General features: G+C 50.2%; 1 protein-coding gene across 1 annotated transcript; it reads right to left on the bottom strand.

Moving 5' to 3' along the window:
- Positions 1–960: 960 nt before the first annotated feature.
- On the bottom strand, positions 961–20630 carry ZNF488 (zinc finger protein 488). The gene is made up of 2 exons (XM_002820698.6): positions 19791–20630; positions 961–4423 (listed from the first exon to the last, which is right to left on the bottom strand). Exons 1-2 carry the CDS (start codon positions 20477–20479, stop codon positions 3292–3294), a joined length of 1821 nt encoding a protein of 606 aa, XP_002820744.3. The 5' UTR covers positions 20480–20630; the 3' UTR covers positions 961–3291.
- Positions 20631–21191: the final 561 nt, after the last annotated feature.

Below are 21191 nucleotides of genomic sequence, written 5' to 3'. Positions count from 1 at the left end.
GCTGCTGTCCCAGTTCCTGAACCATCCAACCACACTGGGCTGGACAGACAAGTGGCAGGCTAAAAAGGACATGAGCTCAATCTGGGGTCCTGGAGTCTTATTCTTGCACTGATGCTCCTGAGCCCACGGTCTTAGGAAAGTCCTTGATCTCTTGGAGTTCAATGTCATCTGCAGTAGAGTGGGAATTATTAATAACAATCTGCCTCCCAGCTGCTGCGTGTCAAGTGCATAGTGTGGGGCCTCATGCCGAGACCTTGAGTTGCCCTTTCCTGCCTCACCTGAGACAGCACATGGGGAGGCTCCCATAGCTTCAGCTGCCTTCTGTGCTCAGCCTCTCCATGTGTAAATGATACCCCCACACAGCACCTAAAGGGTCCAGCAAGGCTGAGCTTTACTTGTCTTGTCTTAGTGAGCAAGGGACCTCCCAGTATCCCTATGGGAATGATGATGCTTTATTGGCACCTGCAGGGAGCACCCTTCCCTCTTCTAGATGTGGAAGACAATGAGCTCAGGGGGTCCAGGCCCCCTCCTCCAGGCCATGCTCCCCACTGCAGCTGGAGAGCACCCCCAAAGTGCCTCTCCGAGCCAAACCTTCAGTCCCCTATGTCCAAACCACTCTCCCGTGAGGCCCTCCTACCCCTGCCCCTCCATCTCCTCCTCACACCCTGACACAGTTGCAGACTCTGGACTGATCTTTCTCCCAGCCACTGCTCCCCTGCCTGCATCACCAAATCACCAACACATACCTGTCTTTGAGGCTCAGCTCGAAGTGCCCAGGGATGCTGAATAAATGAATGGAAATGGACCCACTCACTCAATCCCTTGCCAGGCCAGGGAGACAGGGTAGGTGAAGGAAGCTCAGTACACATGAGGCCTTCCAGCTGCACAGCAGCCTCCTGCCACCCTCCACAGCCAAAGAAAGATTGCACACATATTCAGACCCAGCTTCTCACACAGAAATTATTTCCACAATATTTATTATGCACCAACAATATGCCATGCCCTGTTCTGGGCACCAGGGATGCACAGTAAACAAACCAATCTCTATTCCCAAGGAGCTGACAGTGTGGACGCAGCAAATCAACAAGACGACAAACAGAAAGATGGTTGCAGATGGTGAGACATGCTGTGAAGGAAGCAACAGGGTGATGCGGCTGAGAGAGACAGAGGCTGCAGGGCTGCTTTACGGGGAATCTGGGAGACCTCTCTAAGGAGCTGACCTGCGAGAAGAAGCCCTGTGGAACCACAGCAAGAGCAGCACCATGAAGAGCTAGATAGAAAATGCTGAATGAAGCCCAGGCTTGAGAAGCAGCACAAGAGATGCGGTCAGAACATGGGAGCAGAAAGCAGAACAGCAGCGAGGTGGTTATAGCAGGGTCCCCTCTGCCCACTGCCACCTGTGGGCCTCCTAAAGGCAAGCTCAGCCCATGAAGGTAGCAGGTATAGCTTTAGGGAAGTGTCAGAAACACTGGAAGTGTTATAGCATCATCTGCAATCGACTCATTGTAGAAATGGAAAGGAAACAGCTCTTGCCTCCCAGGGCTATTGTAGGACTCACTATAACATCTGTATTCTTCCAGTGCTTATGTTATTGCCTGGCACACAGGGAGAGTGAAATGAGTGCTTGCAGTTAACATGAGGCAGGGACTTGTTCGTGAAGCAGCTGGCAGGTCCTGCTGGGGTTAGGCCTGTAAGTGTGAAGGGCAGCCACAGGGTTGGAGGCATCATCTGAGTTACACTTTCAGAAGATTATCTGGTTGTGTGTGTGTGGACAATGGATGGGTGCACGGTGAGAGGCAGGAAGGGAGGGAGCGAGGACATCAGAACAGCCAGGTGGGAGTGCTGCTGCCTGGAAGGGTGGACAGAGGAGAGCAAGAGAAGAGGTGCAGTCTGGGAGGCTGGCTGAGATCCCTACCTGCTCGCCCGGGCTTATTCCCAGCCACAAGCCTGAGCTCTGTGCTGGGGACTCATTGGAGGGCTGGAAACCGCATATCAAAAGAACAATATCTGACAGTGAGGTGGAAAACAGTGCAAAAACGACACTGGCTTGGAAACTCCCCACAAAGGGCTTTCATGCAGACTGACCTGTGGAATGTCAAAGAGTACGGCCTGGGCTCCACACATCCTTAGGAACAAGAGCTGATGCGGGTACCTACAACAGCTACTGACCGAAACGCAGTAGATAATAAATGGTACCTAGAATGCTCCCCAGCCTCACGATCTGGAAGCCTAGTTTTTGCACATGTCCTATTCTTGGAGGTAAAAGAGCATGTGTGCAGGTGGTGGGGAGGGGGTTCTATTTCCCCCTATTTATATACTCACAATGTGAAGAACTATGGACCAGGTGTTGGCTGGAATTACCTGTCTCAATTCCTCACCCTCCTGTGGAGGGGATGGATGCTCACTCCCTTGTCACAGCTTCACCAAGGGCAGCCTACACTTTTCCACTCCTTAATATTGGGCCTGGTCCTGCCCAATATTATGGACTGAGAGGACTTGTATGGGCTGAGAGGACGTTGGCAATGTGACCCAAGCAGAGGCTTGAGGTGTGCTTGTTGGACTCACCCTCTTGTGTTCTTGGCATGACTGCGAGAGAAGCATGCTCGCTCTGGGTAGCCCACCAGCCGAAGAAGAAAATGAACATGACTTGATCAAATCCAAGACTTGCTGCCAAGCCCAGCCAAGCTCAGCTTAACCTGAGCCAACCCACAGACTCACAACTGAGACAGATGCTTTAGCTTGTCTGCCAGGGAGATCTTGTTAATAACAATAGCTAACTAGTACAGACATCATCACAAACCTTGTTGACTTAGTGCTCAGGGCCTGCAGGCAGAATGCTGGCCACTTTCCACACACCTTTCATGTGACCTGAATGCCAACCTAAGACACAGTGTTATCATCTCCATTTCACAGATGAGAAAATGGGGACTCAGCAGGTTAAAGCTCTTTGTCCAGGGTCACAGCTAGTATGTGAAAGAGCCCAGATTCGAATCCAGGCTTGTGTGCCTCCAAAGCCCATGATGTGTGCCAGGAGTCTCCCCCACTCTCTGTGCCTGTTAGGGCCTCTACCCTGGATTTGCAAAGCCCATCACTTTATTTCAGGACTTCATTTCCTTCAAAACACATCATGCAGGTGTGGCTTTTTCAAATTATGCCTGAGCTATTTATCTATGAATGCCAAAAGCGGTAGCTCTGCAAAGGACCATGACAGCCCCCTCAAGGCAGGCCCAGGGAGCCCCCCTCTGCCAAAGGCTGGCTGCCGCACCCAGCAGGTCACTCTGCGGCCACCTGCTAGCTGTGAGAAGTCATGTGCCGGGAGAGGTGGTGGCGCTCCCGGAAGTGCTCCTGGCACACAGGGCAGGCGAGGGCCTCTTCTCTCCGCTTCTGAGAATGTGGGTCAGGCCCTGCATGCTCCTTTTTGTGGTGGGACCGCATGTGGACGACCAGGTCGGACGTTAGGCGGAAGGACAGGTTGCACTTTGCACACCAGTTCTGGGTGGACAAGCCCAGGGAGGTGAGGGTGGGTGGCAGGAGGGCCCACGAAGTGGTGGAGGATGACGAGGGTGGGGACACTTGGGCCTGGTTGTGCTCCAGCCACAGTGTGGGGGCACCCAGGAAAGCGCTACAGAGTGGAGCATTCTGTGGCAATGCTTGCAAGTTCCAGAAATCACCAACCAAAAGCTTGGGAGTTGAAAGTCGACCCCAACAAGTGAGGTCTGTGGTGTTGAGGAGTCCAGACAGCTCCCCCAGGGCGTCTGCAGATTCCCCTGCAGGGAAGACTGAGGTTGGCTCAGGCCTCTCTGCTGGTCGCTTGGTTGGTTTGCTAAAGGCGCTTCTCTGCTCACCTCGTGCTCCACCGGGCCACACAGAGAAGACTTTGCTGCCAGCTGGGCCTCTGGGGATGTCCTGGGTCAGCTGTGGGGCACCAGGCTGGCCTGTGGGGTCATCGCGCTCCCTCTCCTGGGCCTGAGCATCCACCTGCCGGTCCTTCATCCTTGGCAGCTCCGTGAAGGCGCTCTGCCTCTGCTCTCCACGTGCCTTTGAGGGCAGCAGCTTGCCAGGTCGGGGCTTGCCTGGGGCTGCCAACAGTGCCAGCTCAGCACCGCCCACATCCCGGCCCGCCTTGCCCACAGTAGCCTCAGGGCCCAGGCGGTTCGTCTTCTCAAGCAGCACTGGCTTGCAGCCCCGGCCCAGCTCAGGTTCGCTAAGTCGCCATCTGTTTTCAGCCGATAGGCTCAACGGGGCTTCCTTCCCAGCTGCCATGGTGATCACCAGGGCCGGGACCACAGGATAAGCAAGGTGGCCACTCTGGCAGCCATCAGTCTTTGGGGTTTTGGAGTTCTGAAGGGCTTGGCCCAGCAAGGAGCCATGAGATATGGAAGCTCCCCATGACACTGGGCTGGACACACTCGGCCACAGGGCCCTGCAGAAAGAGGAAGCGACAGGCAGTGAGATGGGCATTCATCACTCAGGCACAGTGCATCGTGAGCTGGCATCAGACAGGACCCTGACGCTCAGGCCTCCTCTGCTGTCTGTGGAATGGGTGTGCTGACAGCCCTACCTCTCAGGAGACAAGGAGCATGGATGGCACCGTCCTCCAGGGCCCACCTCCCTGAGGCAGACTAGGGACTGAGGTCTCTGCTGAAAATGCCCATGGGCAGCAGCCTCTACAGCTCAGTAGAGAGAAATGTAGGATTCTCCTGTCAGAAGTGGTTCCTGGGGATTAACCAGGCATGAAATGGAGAGTCTGGAGGGGAAGGGAAAGAGCCTGCTCTGGGGGCTGCGTTAGGGCCTTGGGGGCCCTTCAGAAGTTTCTGGGTCATCTGTCAACAAGTAGACTCCATCATGAGGAAGCCATGCACCCTCAGCCCCTGCTCCATGCTCGAGCTCCCTCTGGCCCTGGCTGAGTGCTGAGGGCACAGGGAGGCGGCAGCATGAGGGTCGCAGTGTTGGAGGACCATGGACTTCATGGTCTTGCTCCTCACGCAGCCCTCTCTGTCCCGGCCCTAATGTCAACCCATTGCTCCTCGGGCTACCAGACCTGCCTCCTGGCCTGGTGGCCCCTTTGTCCACATCACATTCCCTGTCAGCTTCTGCACGGTCTCCGATTTTCTCAGAGCCATGCTTCTTGTGAGAGTCATGTGTCCCCACTCTTCCCCCAACTCCCAAGTACATGTGGACAGCTTCATTCCCATCATACCTGTGAACTCATTCCAAAATGCACCTCAGGCACAGCCTCCCCTTGAGGCTTCCCCAGTGCTCTCAGACACAGACAACACTCCCTCCTCCATGCCCTCACTATCCTGGGCACCAAAGGCCTGCACGTACCACGTGCAACATTATATTTACTTGTTTGTGGTCTGCTAGAAGGCAAACTCTAAGAACCCAAATATGTCAATTCACCTTCACATCTGCAGTACTTAATCATGCTGCAACAGGACAGGAGCTCAGGAAGCCTTTGCTGAATGAATGAATGAATGAATGAATGAATGACAGGACAGCAACTGTTAGAAAGAAGTCAACTTTCTCCTCCCAAAGAGTGTGGCCTATGACCTGCTCCTGCACAGAGAGGAGAATGTGAGCCCTCCATATTCCCATAGGGCCAAGGGAGGAGACATCCGCATAGTGAGAAGGGCGAGGAGCCGACTGCAGCCTGCCTCTGAGCTTCTCCACCTCCTGCTCCTTCCCTGTGCTCCTTGCCGGGCACTTAGCCCCTGCCCAGTCCATAGCTCAGGCGCAGGTGGGGAAACCACTAGCTGTGGCAGAAGGGTATGCTTTGTTTTCCAACTCTGATGTAAGATCAAACTATGAAGCCCCACCAAGGGCGCCCAACCTATTCCCGTTTCCTCATCTCCCCTTGGTTCCAACCCCAGTGAGAACCTACCCAGCTTTTCCTTGGAGAAATAGCCCATCAGCCTGTATTCTCAGAGCTCTCTGAGAATACAGCTGATTGGCCTGTGGGTGCAAAGAGTCACCTTAAGGGTGGAGGTCACACAAGGGCCTGGAACTCCGAAAGTACTCTCCCTCAGGTGCTGGACTAACAACAGTCTGACCATGGCTGGAAGAGGCAGGCTGAGGGGTCAGATCTGCCTAACAGGAGAGGGAAATGAAGTATGGTTTATAGTGGTGAAAGCAACAAGCAAGTAAATGCGTAACTCCAGAGACATGGTGAACAAAGCAGGATGCATACGCAAGATGAAGCACTGTGTAGCCTCGGACAGTGATGCTCACTATGCTTATGAACAAATGCTGAGGAGGCAAAAGGACAAAAAAATTATAGATTTGGTGTAACCTATTCTATGCAGACACACACACAAAATGCATACACCAAAGGAAAAACCCCAGGAGGAAACACAGAAAATGACCACCAGGTCATTTGTTCATTGATTCCCTCTTCCTTTCATTCCACAAGCATTCACTGAGAGCATCCAGCATGTGGGCCCTGTGCGAGGTGCGGTAGTGACAGTGGTGATGAGGCAGTCCTGAGTTCAGCTGTACAGAACATAGGGGCCTGCACATGTGCCAGTGTTGCAAACAGGCAGTGGTGGCATCTAAACTGAGCTCTGAGGACCCAGAAGGGCTGCCCAGGGTTCACAAGAAGCTTGCATGGGGCTTGTGGTGTGGAGAACCTGAGGGCTCTCTGGGGAACTGAGCCTAACACAGTTCTGCAGCGGGAGAGTGTCCGGGGAGGGGCAGGATCCAGAAGCCAAAATAAAATGGACCTGACTGTTTTCAGAAATAAATGATTCATTTTTTAAGTGTGGCTATAAAGACTATGCAATAGTATGGGAAAAAAAGCTTATAATACAATGTGTCAGATATAAACATGTTGTAAAACAAAACAGGAAAAAAGCCTATCTACCAAATAAACAAAAACACGAAAGAAAACATACCAAAGCAATAGATATGTGAAAAATAATTTTTACTATGTATATACACCATATAACATATAGTATACATAGTATGTATACATAATATACCATATAATACGCTATATATGTAATGTGCTATATACTATGATGATGCTAGTATCATGGAATTTGGGGGAGTTTTTTCTCAACTTTCCAATATTTTCAAACTACTCTAGTCTTATTTTAGCATTTTGTTTTGTTCTGCAGTCAACTGTTTTAAAGGTGGCAGTGCCCTTTTCTGCTTGGTCGGGGTCAGAATTCTGTAAGGGATTCTCACAGCCCAGTGGAGCTGAAGCCTCTGTGACTTCAGAGATGCTACTTTCCTAACTGCTCCAGGAAATAATTCTGAGGTGAATTCCTCCCGCTGTCTACTCTCCTTTGGAAAAGAGGAGTCCTGGCCCCCACGTTGGAGTGCTCTGGCTGGAGTCTCCTGGGAGCGGAGGGGCCTTCCCGGTGGGTGGACTATTTCTCATGGGGGCTTCACAGTCTGTTTCACACTGCCTAGAGAGACCTCTCCTCTGCCAAGCCTGGAACTGAGCATTCCCTGGGCCACAGGAACAAAAGGAGAGCTTTGGAAGAAGAGTGAAATGCCTGGGCACTCAGATCAGATCAGATCAGCTTTTAGGCAAAGTCCATTTCATTTTCTGTTCATTCATTCACACAGTAAACATGCACAAAGCACCTACTATGTGCCAGGCTTCAGTCTACGTAAGACTGGTGACTCTCAACACTGACTGAATTCTAAGTAGTTGGAAATGGCTGGAGAGTAGGGTGAGAGTGCAGTGTGGCCTGCAGGGTGGCCTGGAGAATGCATGTGGAATTCAGAGCAGGAAGGTCCCCTGTGGAGGCCCAGAGAAAACTTCAGGGCTGGATGCAGTCCTGAAACAGCAGCTGGCCCTGCCCATGCTTGAATGCAGGAAGAGAACCTGAAATGTGGGGACAAAGAGCAACTGGCCGAGAACAGAGCCGGTGATGCTCAGGGGAGGGACACCCTCCTGTCAGCCCTTCCCACCCACCACTTCCATGCACCAGCTTGTCTCCAGTAACATGTGGCAAGGTCTTTGCTGGAAGCTCAAGCCTCCTCTGCTTTCTAAGCATGGAGAAGACAGAGACCAGTGTGAAGCATAGGTCAAGAAAAAAATAAAGAGAAGGAGAAAACAGATAAAATGCATAAAGATTCCTAGCTCTAAACCTTCTTCCACCTCTGTCATTGCCCCAAATTCCTCCAGGGCTCTCTGTCATGAAAATTTCAGAAAGTGCATGAGAAAACTTTGCAAATGAAGTCAGAGGTCACAGGCAGGGGAAAGTACTGGTCTCAGACTAGGCCAGATAAAGAAAAATATCAAAGACATCAGGAGAGCACCGACCTCGCCCACGGGACGCCTGCCGCAGTGAGCTGCCACGCGCCTGGCCTAAGTGAGAGGTGGACACACTCCCCTGGCAGCCACCATCTGGCGGTTCAACCTTATGTGTGTCCAGGGCCCTTGATGGGTGATGGAGGGATGGGCAGAGGCTACTTCATCCCCACTGGAATCAGGCACCTCCTGCCGGATGTTGACACAGATGTGAGGAAGGAAGGAGGCCACGCCTATGGCAGACTGAGCTCTGTGGCTTACTCTGCCTTGGCGTGTCATGGGGCCTCTGACCCCCATCACACTAGATTTTTCCAACCCCAGCAAGCACGTAGAACTCAGCCACCCTCACAGGGTCTCAAAAATAAAGGCTCTAGTGCTTGGCAAGTAAGAAATTAGGTCCATGCATGCGGCAAAAGTTAGACACAGTGAGCTTTGCTGGTTTTTCCCTCTGTTTTCCTTCCTCGGCAACATTCTTAAAAGAAAAATCAAAATAGTAATTACAACAAAAATGTCCTTGTTATCCTTCAGAGAGCACGACACTGTATTTTCTTTAATGACTATTGCATCTATTTCCAAGCTTCAGACTATTAATAATACACAGGAATACGAAGAAGCAAAATAAAATAAAAGGCACAAAACGTAGAATGGGAAAGACCTGGGTTCAAATCTCACCTCCACGCATTTATTATGGAGCTTCAGTTGTGTAATGTAACTTCTCTGAATACTGGGCAATCATGAAATGAGTGGGAAAATAATGCATTTAAATAGGATAATAATATCCAGAAGGAGGCTCCCACCTCGCCCGGCCCATGTCAGTGCCTTAGGAACGTTCATTTATTTCTTTGTGGTCAAGGGACAGGAACAAAATGTAGGGCATGGAGAAGTAAACAAAAGAATCAATGACTGTACACAGCCATGCTGCTGGGACACGGGACACCTTCTCCAAGCCCATGATGGAGAGAGGCGAAGTCTTCCATAGACAGAACATCACTCTCCTAACTAAAATACTTGCATTCTCAAAGATACAAAATGTGCCACTTTCTTAACTGAATAAACGCAAGCAGTGTGGCGAGGAAGGACGGCCCAGCAGGCCTTGCCCAGTGTACCCTGAGAGAACACCAAACATTCCGCTCTTAGATGCTCCGCCCACCTACATTGTTTTATTCCCATGCCTTCACCAGATGTTGAAACGTGCTGCCAAATCAAACCTAGACGTAAGACAAACAAAAATAACACGGAAAGCTTGCTGGTTAAGACTAAGAAACAGCGTGGGGTGGGCAAAAGTTAAGACGCTCGGGTATGAGTCTCAACTTCAGTGTTTCTAGACGGCCTTGGGCAGGTCCTTGTCCTTCAAAGATCTTGCTCAGCTGCAAAATGAGGAGGCTGGACCAGGTGGCCTCTATGGTCCTAAATACCATAAGGCGCCGAGTGACATCTTTGTGTGGCATTATGATGCATCTCTTGTGATCAATCTGGCTTTTTAGACATTATTTTGACAAGCTGAAGGGCAAAAAATGCAGATCTAATAATCAACAGTGCCACAGCATGATACTTCTGTCAGCCATAGCCATACCCAGACTAAGTTGCTCTTCTAACGTTCATGAATATTCAAACACAAACAGGACTGTGGACTCCTTCTAAAAGAGGTGGATTAATAGGTTCCAGGAGCAGATCCCTGGTTACTTTGACACTCCACAGTGATTTCTCACATCCCTTAGGTTCCAGCAATCAGGGCTTCCTACCTGCAGACAGCAGCCTCTACCCGGGTAGTTTAAACAGAAAGGAACTTATTAAAGGCTATCACGCAGCTCATTAAATCTCTGTGAGAGCCAGAGACCAAGCCTGGGTGCTCTCCAAGGGTCAGGATAGCCAGAAAAAAAGCCTAACCATGCCCTGGCACTGTCTAGTAGAAACTCTGCTGGTACCAGCACCCATCACAAGGGACCAAACTCCTACAAACTCCACCACAGCCACCCCACAAGACCAGATGTCCCTGCCACTGTGACTGACAGATATCACCTGCCTGCCAAAGATTTCAGCTCATGGGACTCGACTGCACATCGAGGGCTGGGTGATGTACCTGGCTGCTTGTGGGGCTCTATGTCAAAGGCCTGCACCCTGGCTGCAAAGGAGTCTGGAAAACATGGATTTAGCTTCCCAACCTCTGCAGTGCAGGAAAGCCAAGTGAGATGGGGTTAGAAACGGTTGTTGACTGAACCAATGACAGTATCTGTTACTGTGGCACTTAATAAAGCTCACCCCCTGGGGAAACTGAGCGGACACAGCTATGCAACTCTGTCTGAAGGTTTTCCTCTCTGCCTGCAACTTGATTTTCTTGGCATGCAGCCAGTGGTGTGCTGGAGCCAGCTCACAGCGGCTTGTGAGATGATCAGGAATGTTTCGAGTTAGCTGTTTTAACTCAGACATTATTCAGAACAAAACTATACAAACTTACAGTCAAAGAAATTGTATTAAAAACACAGGCAATACATACTCAGAACCCATCACTTCCTAGTCATTCTACTACACGTTCCCATTGCCTACGCTGTGGACGCTGCTCCACCTGCTGGTACGGGGGCTTGCCAGGGTCCACTCCTCCTCACGCCATATCCAGGAATATCGTGAGTGGCCAGAAATCAGGAAATCAGCCAGAATGGGATTATTTATGGAAATGCTATAAATAAAGGCTTGATTTCTTGTTTTGTTCATTGTCTGGACTTAAGAAAGTAATGGGAAAAAATTGTCAATAATACAGATTAAACTGAAATTGTTGTCTTGTCGATAGCTGTTATATTGTAAATAGCTCACAAAAAGCTGAGGGACTATTCTAGTATTCTGAAACTATTATGTGATTTAGGAAAGAAGTTATTTAGATCACTGACAAACAAATGAAGTTCTGACATATGTTCATTGTTCCACTTTCGTCTTACACTTTATTGTAAATGAAAATATCACCCAAAATCCATGTTGGAGCTACATGCTGAGAACCAGCTGTTAAACACTTACCACACACCACAGCGTGTACCCCATATACTTTCTAATTCTGGGCACCAGAATAATCAGAGAGACCCTCCTGGAAGAGGGAGGAGGCCTCCAAAGGGCAGGCAGATACAAAGAAAAGAGAGGGCAGAGAGAACAGCACACGCGAATGCCAGGCAGTGACAAGAGTGGGTTAGACGTAAATCAAGAGTATTTGTGAGGACTGTTTATGGGTAAGATCACATGGTCTAGCCACAGGGACCCACACCATATCTCTTAGGGGAGACAGTCGTTCTTTTATTCTGTGATAACAAGATGAATAGCATGAAAGTATTGCTCCACATGCAGTGAGAGAGAAAAACACCTCTTCGTAACAGGACCTGGGACGGAGACAAGCCCACTTGAATGGTTTGGGAGAAATGCTTCAAGATCAGGGATGGACCACGGACTGCCTGGGGTGCCTGAGGAATGTCCCATTGATGAGGTGATATTATCTCTGGGTGTTGATGGATGAATACAAGTTCACCAATCAGGGATGGTAAGATGGCACAGGCAAAGTCCTAGTGGAAAAGAAGGGCTGGGTATATTTCAGTCGTGAAGAAAAGGCTGAGGGGCAGGAATTCAGTGAGACAGAGAGGATCCCTGTAAACGAACACTTTTCATTCACACTAAGCCAGGTCAGACCCAATTGTGAAATTCCACCCTGCCGAGGGAGGTACGGGAGAATAAGGAGAGAGAGTTAGAGTGGGAGCCAGGAATTTGCCCAGCTCTTTGCTCCAAAGAGCTCTGGGCTCCTTGACATCCATTTGCACTCATATCCTCCATGAAGGGTGTACTCCCACTGTGCAAAGTCAGAGAACTCCTCACCCCATCCTCCTTCTCCCCCAGCCCTAGCACAAATGGAGGGGCTGAGGCAGTCACACTATGCCCAGGCTTCCAGACCACCAGATCCAGCAGAATGGGGGCTCAAGCCTGAGGGTCCTCACTGGTTCCCAGTGCAGACACCTACAGAGGAGCCTGCGGCCAAACTCACACTCAGAGACATGAAATTATAGATGTCCTCCAGTGGAAATTATAACCCAGTGCTATTTCCCTCCAGAGCTTGTAGCTCTACCCTTGTGTGCAGACTTGAGGTGACCCTCAAGATGCGGCCCATAAAACAAAACAACTGGGCTGCATCTGCGAGCTGCTCACACCAAAACACCGTCAGGGCTGCTGCGCTGACTCGGGGTGCAGAGACCACCTTCAGCAGCCTGCCTGGCCAGAGTCAGTGTTGCCCCTATGACCTACTGGACTGTTGGTCCCTGGGGCAAGACAGCCTGTGTCTGGTCTATCTCTGCAGCCCCCACAGGGCATCTCAGGAAGAGTGGGGTGGACTGCAGGGTCCCCCTTTGCCCCAGGTTTTTAAACCAGCTGACAGGAAAGGAGGAATATGCAATCTCTACGACAAGAGCAGTCAGATGGCTTGGTTCTGTTTTATGCTACTCAGCATCCTTCCTAACCAAACCCAGTTTCAGTTTGAGAAGCTGCTTATGTGTGCCTGGTACTGGAACTCTCTGAATAGCTCAATCCTGGTCTTTTTTGAGCTTATTTCTCCAGTTCTTCCTCTGACACTGTTATCTACCTGCCACCATAACCTTCTAATTAATTCCTTCTTGACAAAGTTGGCCAGAGTCCCTCGCTGTGGTTTGCATCCAAAGAATCCTGATTGCTATGGATGTGACAACTCACCTCAGTTCGGAGCACTATGCCTCCAGGACTCTCTCACGGAACAATAACAATCACACACAGACACACACACACAGACACACACACACACACGGCTGCCACCCAGAGGTGCCAGCAATAACAATCACACACACACACACACACACGGCTACCACCCAGAGGCACCGGCAATAACAGTCTCACACACACACACACACACACACACGGCTGCCACCCAGAGGCGCCAGCAATAACAATCTCACACACACACACACACACACACACACACACACACACACACACGGCTGCCACCCGGAGGCGCCAGCTCAGCCCTGCCCTTGCACCTGTCAGCATCTAGCAGCAGCTGCCACATTCACAGAACACACAGGGCTTCCTCCTGCCAGCTCTGACTTAATTCGACTGCGTTTGCACCCTGGTTGAGGGCAGTTTTCCTTCCTTGCTGGTTGCCATACTCATTTTTTCTCCTGACCCTCAGGAGTGCCAGGCAACTTCAGGCACCTGGGGACAGGGGCTCTGCAGGCATAGGTGCACAGAAGGACCAACGTTGGAGCAATGCACATGCAGGCTTGGCAGGATGGGTCTGGCTGTGCCTGGCCCCCACCCCCACACTAGGGGGCAGCCACCTCACCACCTAGCCTTGCCCCTAGAGAGAGCATGTGTAACCTCATCTCCACTCGCCAGAAGTGCTCACTCTTGGTTCTCCCCACACATGAATCCACTCGCTTCTCTGCTCCCCTGGCAGAGCTTCACGAACTGTCTGCCTGTGCCAAACTGGACCTCCATGGATGGACCAGCTTTCAGCCTTACCCTGGAAGCGCCCACAGTGTGGAAGGGAAGACATGCACTGACCACATGTAAAGGTGGCACCCATGGGGAGGTGGCATCAGCCCTGCTGGGATGCCTTCATCCCTACCCACTCTCACCAGCCCCACCCTCAAGTTCTGGAAACTAGAACTCAAGCTCTTCAAGTGCCCCCTCCACTGGTGAGAGGTACTGGCAGAGCCAGACTCCACTCAGCATTCCAGAATTTTCATCCTTAGAAAATATTTATCCCAGGGCTCAGGGAGAATCTAGGAGTGGATGAGAGCCTCCATGGCTTGCTATGCATAAATATAGCCTGGGCCAAATCAGCTTCTTCCTCTCCCTGCTTCCCACCCAGCCATGAAAGGATGTACCTGCGTCCAGCCACTTCCTGCAGGAGCTCTCAAGATGAGACAGAGAGGCCAACCCTCTCATGGAGTGAAAGCATGGGATAAATCAGAGAGAAAGCAAGAAAAGTGAACATAAAACCTCACATGCCCTTCTGTCACAAGTTTTTGACTAGCTCCTGTGGAACATTGCCACCCCGCCTTGCCCTGCAGACCACCCTGTGTGACCTCTGGAAGTCCAGGTCCTTTGTCGCATGAAGAGGATGCAAACCACATGGTGCAGCAGGTTCCGCACCACTCCTGATGCCCTTTTTGAGTGGATTCCTCAGAGGGGGTGCCTGACGTCAGAGATGAATGTCGGCCAGTGTCTCCCAAAGAGGCAGAGGCAGAAACATCACTCCTCTCTGTGATCCCGAGCAAAGCACTCAACCTCTGTGAGCCTCAGGTTTCCATCTGTAAAATGCGCTCGGGCTAAGCTGTCTCTCCAGTCCATCCCAGACTTACTCATGTATGGCTAATTGGAAGAAGCCAGTTCTCCTTTACAGCAGGATGGAACATTTGCTATCAGGATGCTTCAGGGTATCAGAATAGAAGTCACCATTTATCGGCTACATAAGTGTCTACATGACAAACAATAGTATTAACAAATGAAATAAGGCACCTTGTTCATTTCATTTTCATAAAAACCATATGAGGGAAGCTATGTGTCTCAATTCAGATGCACTTATCTCCAATCTGCCAAATGCCATCCTGATAAACTCAGGGCAGCACCTCAGCTTTCAGAGACCATTGTGGATCTGGATACCGCCAACTGCTGGATTAAATATCCCACCCAGCTTCACATTCCATCAATGTTAACATCCAGATCTTAATAAGAAGGAGCAGGAGGATGGAGAAAATGAGGAGATGAAACTAGGAACTAGCTGGGGACCTTTCATCCCACCTGGGACCCCGAAGGGTCACCGCTGTCACATGCATCAGCACTGCATGGAGTAAGGTCAGTGAGGCCAGGGCACAGGACGTCCTCCAGAACCCCAACAGAACAAGGGCCAGACCGAAGACCTGCAAGGTGGAAAATGACGTGAGGCTGGCATGACTTGTCCCCAGGGAGCCCCCGCCAGCTCCTCATGCATGTCTCTCCTTTGCCCACAGACTGACAGCCTTCTTCTTAGTCTAGGATCTTTCCCAGGGCCAACATCAGATTTGAGTCTCTTCCACCTCTGGGCTTCATCTCCAACACCTCTCAGACAGCACCTCAGATGGGGGAATCTCATTCCAGGTCATGCTATACCCTGGCCAGGGCATTCTCTGGGTCAGAGCCCTGAGCACACACTGCAGCCCAGCACTACCTGGCTCCTGCTTTCCTCCGGGGACCTGCCTGCACCCTTTGCACCTGCAGATCCTCCTCTGTCCAGACCGCTGTGGGGACAGTGGAGCTGTGCCTTCCTCCCCTTCACAGACACCAGCTGCCCTAGACGGCGATGGATCTATGAAGCCCTTGTTCTGCTTGCTCCGAACATGATATGAAAAGATGCTTTGTGGTCGTCAGCTCTCCTCAGTAGGTTCAGTTCACACCCGGGCTCTCGCCCCCTGACACTCTTTACTGGCCCTCGTCACTCTGTCATTGTGAGTGTCCTGGGAAGGGCTCCTCTTGTCCTCCTTGGCTCTTGTCCCTCTGACCTCAGCAAGACATCTTTCTGAGCCACACAGATGTCTCTCATTGCCATCCCATGTCTTTCCTACTTGAAAAAAACAGATTTAATTCCAGGACTCACCCACCACTTTCAGAGCCCTCAGATCACGTGAATCACAGAAATCAAGTGATGATCTTTGAAACTTTCTGAAACTGAGCTCCCCAAGTCTACAGGGGATCTAACCATGCCTGGCCTTCCCCACCAACAAAGGGCACATCTCTCCAAGGCTTCCAACCAACCTGGGCCATCAACCAGGGTCCCCTATTGCCCAACTCAGCAGGTGCTGCATCCTGGGAGATGAAGCCTCACCCACCCCACAGTGTTAAGAGCTTGTGGTTCTCGGTTTATCACCCATCCTCTGGGCCCTGACTGCACACTGATCATTCACTCATCTGGGAACCACTGGCCACATTCTCCCACATTATCACCTTAACCAGGTTGTCTCAGGTAACCTTTGAGCCTTCCATCCACATAGATGTTAAGTGCACGGGCTCCAGGGTCGGAGGCCAGCTCTGCTCTATCCAACCTGTGACTTTGGGCAAGGTGTGGGTCCTCTCCAGGCCTGTTTTCTGATCTATAAAGAGGGTCACCTTGGTGTTTTCTTCACTGGGTTGTTGGAAAGATTAGAAGGATTAATATAGAGAAAGTGCTAAGGAACCTGGCTCAGCAAACATTAGGGGTATCACTTTTTATCGCACTGAGTGCAAAGGGATAGAGTCCACCCCATGGCAGCCTTCCCATTACTCCTGAGCTCTCAGGGACCAGTGCACAACAGTGTTTAATGAATGACCAAACAGCCTGGGCATTTTTCTACTTCCCACTCCACCTACAGAAGAAAGAACTCTTGGCAAACAGCTGGATAACCTCTTTTTCCTGGGATGTCTGAAGTCACTCCCTAACCCAAGCCAACCGGCCAGCTTCAAGCTGTTCTGAGCTGCAGGTCAGGCACCAGATCTTATTCAGAGACACCATGTACCCCCACCCTCTCCCCCAAGCAGTGCTTTGCTGCATCTGCCTTTCTCTTCAGCTAAAACACACAAGAGCAGAAAATACCTCCTGTCTTCTAATCCTTTGGTATCCCTAGTCTCTGCAGAAGCTTCCCAGACCCTTTTGGAAGATTCCAGAGGACAATCATCTATGGGCCTTTCCTGCATTTGGATTGTGAGGTCCTGGGGTTTCCTAAGAAAGGGAATACACCTGTTTCCAGGAATCCTCCTGGCTCTGGCACACTGAGGAAATTAAACACTGAAGGTGATCCAGGCTTTCCCAGAGGCTGGCTGGTGGCACTGGGGAGATGAGCAATTCCTGGTCAGCCCCTATAGGCTCTGTGGCCAGCTATGCCTGGACCCCTCTAGCAGCAATGCCTGCTGCATTCTAGGAAAGCCAAGTGCAGGAGACTGCAGACAAAGCCAGTACCCATGGAAGCAGGGAGAGTGGTCCTAGTGCAACATAGCTTGGCCACGTGGACCCTCATAGGGGTGGATGCGATCTCATCACCCAGTCAGATGCCTGAGACTGTGCAGAAGCAGGGCCAGTGAAAGCAGAGGGCAGATCCAGTGCTTCAATGGGGCCCTGCTGTGCAGATTGAGAGTCTGCCATGGATATGACTGAGGATGGCCAGGACATAGAACAGGGAGCAGCGTTCTGCCAAACAATGCCAATAGGCAATGGCTGGTGCTGTGTGGAGTGATATTTTAGATGTTATATGTGCCAGGGCTGCAGCAACATGGAAGTCACATAAAGGGACTGAATTAGCCCTGGTCACTCAGGCTCCAGGGCACTACTTGTGTTCCAAATCAACCCTGCCACTACCTGCCTGACCTCAGACAAACACTCTGGGCCTCCATCTCTTCATAAGTAAAATAAGAATGGTGATCTTCACTTCAGGCACTCATGGACAGGACTCAACAGGGCTCTGTGCATGCCAGACAGCAAGAGCACAAGGAACAGCAGCTCTTTTCCTGATACAACTAGAGAATAAAGGTGGAGCCTGAGACGGTGGTCCCAATTCCACTGGCAGCCTTCAGGGAAAAAGTCCATGATTTTACCTCAGCTACTCCTTCCGACCTTCCCAGGTTCCAACAATAGCATCATCTAAGGATAAAAAGACAATGATGTTCTTATAGAGGCACAGACCACTAATGAGGAAAAATAAGCTTAAAAATATTTAAATTTGTCTTTTTTTTTAAATAATTTGTGTGATTATATGTTTCAAACAAAAGTTGCCACCTCTTGGATGTCTGAAAAGAAATCTGCCAAGCAAAGCAGACGTGATGATTCTAAATCATTTGCAAAGTCTTTTATCCCTCCCCCCAGAATCCTCATATGTTGGGGATCAGGGATTAGATATAAAGGCAATTTAACTTTTTAAACCAGAAAAAAGCCTCACAAATCACAGTTCCATGCACATACCTATGAATTTGTCCAAAATATCTAGCATATGCAAATTCCTTCACTGAACACACTGCAATGTACCTTCGTCATACTTAATTTTTGTTTAATTCAGTGTGATTTATCTATGGCCAAATTTCCATTTCTGTATCAATCAAAAGTAAATTAGTTGAATTTTCATTAAAGGTCATAATAAACTACAATATCATGTTAACTTATTTCCAAGAAGCGAAAGCTTCAACCTTTATTGGTAATTAAGATCTTTACAAACAAACAAGGGCTCTTTTATAACTTAGTGCATATATATTATGTATTTGTGTGTGTTTGAACATATAAATATGTATGTGTCATAAAATATCATTAAAAACTAAATCACATATCTCTGATAAGATTACATTTTAACCAAGAAACAAAAAATTGCCTCGATATAGTTCTATTTTATCCCTCAAAAAGAATGAGGCTTGATTTTCTAGAGTTCGTCCCTTATGCATCTACGACAATCTTTGATACTAACAGGAAATATTTTCGCCTTGGCCCTCCTATCTAATGTACATAAAATCATTACTTTCAAATGCCATAATTACTGCCATAAAATGTCTAATGTCTCCCTCAGGAGTAATTAAATAATTTTATTTCTGTACATCAGTGGCATTGGCAACTACATATTTTAGAAATTTACTGTTAATTTCTTATTTCCAGGCTCCCTCAAATGTTTCAGGTGCAAAGCCCTGGCCTCCCACTGTCTTCCTACAACCCTGCTCTGAATCCTGTCCCCTCCCTCCCCTGCACCTGGCATTGCATAGCCTGCCCAGAAGGCAGGTGTGGGTGGGAACGCCCCCTAAATGCTTCTGCAAGGCTTAGCTTCCTGCTGTGCTGTCTGTATCTATTAGTAAAGGCAAAATGTCAAGGAAAGGATTCAATCAACCCCTTGTCTCTAAAACCAGGTATGTTCTTTCAGCTCACTCTAAAAACTCATTATAATGTGATCATTTGGTATTGTTTTGTTTCCCAGGAAAGGCAGTGAACAGGTTACATGTCCAGATCTTTGGATATAATCTGTTGGAGAAAGGAAATGGGGCTGATGCATGGTTCTTACCCTACTGCCCAGCGCAAGCCCGGGCTGAGAATAACAGAGCAATACAGGATAAACCCCGGGAGAGACAGAGGGAGCGATGAAAACAACTGCAGCCTGAAAGTCACCCTAGGAGAAAAAAAATCATAGGCAGAATTCTTGAGTGCTGAAAAAACAGGGGGGAGAGGGGGAAGGTAGGGGAGAAGAATAAACAAAGACAGGAAAAGAGAGACAGACTGACACAGAAGGAAATGAAAACAGGAAGACAATAAAGAAGAGATAGAGGAGAAAAAGTGAGAGAAGAGAAAGGGAACAGAAACGGGGATGGGACTCGGAGACGACGTGGGAGAGAGCTAGAGGAAGCTGGCGACATTGGGAAGGAAAGGACCCCACAGTCAAAGGCAGGACTCAACAACCCTGTCCTGGGGAAAGGCTGATGTGGAAGTGAGATGGACCCCGCCGCCAGCGCCCGCTCGCGGCTCTGTCCCTGCAGACAGGAGGGCGCGCCTCACCTGGGCTCTCTGGAGATGTGGAGCAAGAGGTGCTCGTGCAGCACAGCCTCCTCCCGGCCAAGAGCACAGCGCGTGGCTCTGAACTTGGCGCCGGAGCCCTGAGGGTGGCCAGGTCCCGCCCCCAAGCCGCTCCCGCCTTCGGGGCGTGGCCTCGACGTCGCCCACCCCCAGGGAAGCTCCAGCCTTCGGGGCGGGGCTTGCGGGTGGGCGGCCCCGGCAGGAGACGGCGCCGCTGGCCAAAGAACCCGCAACCCCGGGAGAAAACCCTCTTCTGACCCTCTGGGCTGCCCGGCCCTTCCTCGGCTCAGCTCCGCAGCGACGCCCCCAGCTGGCTTGGTCAGGGTCGGGCGCCATCGCCTGCGGGAGGGCAAGGGCGTCCTTTGGAGGCGGTGCCTGCTCTCGCCGACGCCCTCTGGTCCTGGGCTCCTGACCTCTGGCTCCTGGGCCCGCGGGGCCTCGGCGATGTGGGCGAGGGCTGCCCGCGGTGCCTGCGGCTCCAGTCTGCGCCGAGGACCCCCACGGCCTCCTGGCTCTCCTTCCCCCCGCAGCCTGGAGGCCCCTCGATCGGCACCTCCCCTCGCCGGAATCGCCCAGCTCCCCCCGGGAGCGCCCGCCGCCTCTGCTCCCCAGACCTCAGCTGTGACCACGCAACGCTCTGCCAGGAAGGCGGGCTCCGCGACTCGGGCCATGGTGGAAAATGACAGTTCAAGTGCGTTAAAATTAAGAACTTATACTTTGATTAAAAAACAACAAACGGAGTGAAAAAGCAAGCCACACACTGAAAGAAGATACTTGCAGCAATTGATAAAGGATTAGTATCCAGGATATGCACTTTTAATGAATTAGTGTGAAAGAGAGGAACACCCAAAGCAAAGAATGGACACAGACATGAATAGGCACTTCAAAGAGGAACCATTAACGACCAAAATCGTGTGAACGGACGAAGTCTCTAGAGTAATTAGAAAATGCAAATTAAGACCACAAGGAGATGTTTAATCATTAGGCATAAATGTTAAAATATAATAATAATAACTGTCATGGAAGGCATGAAGCAAGGGAACCCTAATATGCCGGGGAGAAGTACACCCAATTTCATTGATTATAAAAGACCACTAATTTAAGATATTCTATTATACTAAATACAACTCCAAAAGAGGGGAAAAAAACTGACAACCAACCAACTCAAATGCTTTTCATCACTTGTAATTTTTAAGTTATACAAAGAAAGATCTATTTTAGACTGTATTAATCCATTCTCACACTGCTATAAAGAACTGCCTGAGACTGGGTAATTTATAAAGGAAAGAGGTTTAATTGACTCACAGTTCAGCGTGGCTGCGGAGGCCTCGGGAAACTTACAATCATGGTGGAAGGGGAAGCAAAACAGGTCCTTCTTCACAG

Source organism: Pongo abelii, chromosome 8, assembly GCF_028885655.2.
Source record: "Pongo abelii isolate AG06213 chromosome 8, NHGRI_mPonAbe1-v2.0_pri, whole genome shotgun sequence".
Taxonomy (NCBI): domain Eukaryota; kingdom Metazoa; phylum Chordata; class Mammalia; order Primates; family Hominidae; genus Pongo; species Pongo abelii.
Note: the sequence above shows the minus strand (reverse complement) of the source record. Positions and strands in the feature narration are given on the sequence as shown.

Bases quoted from the DNA above. Each gene is read 5' to 3' on its own strand.
- ZNF488 (XM_002820698.6), bottom strand. From the start codon at position 20,479: ATGGCCCGAGTCGCGGAGCCCGCCTTCCTGGCAGAGCGTTGCGTGGTC. The intron at 4,424-19,790 runs GTGAGGCGCGCC...CTCTTTCTGCAG, and splicing joins CACATCTCCAGAGAGCCCAG to GGCCCTGTGGCCGAGTGTGT.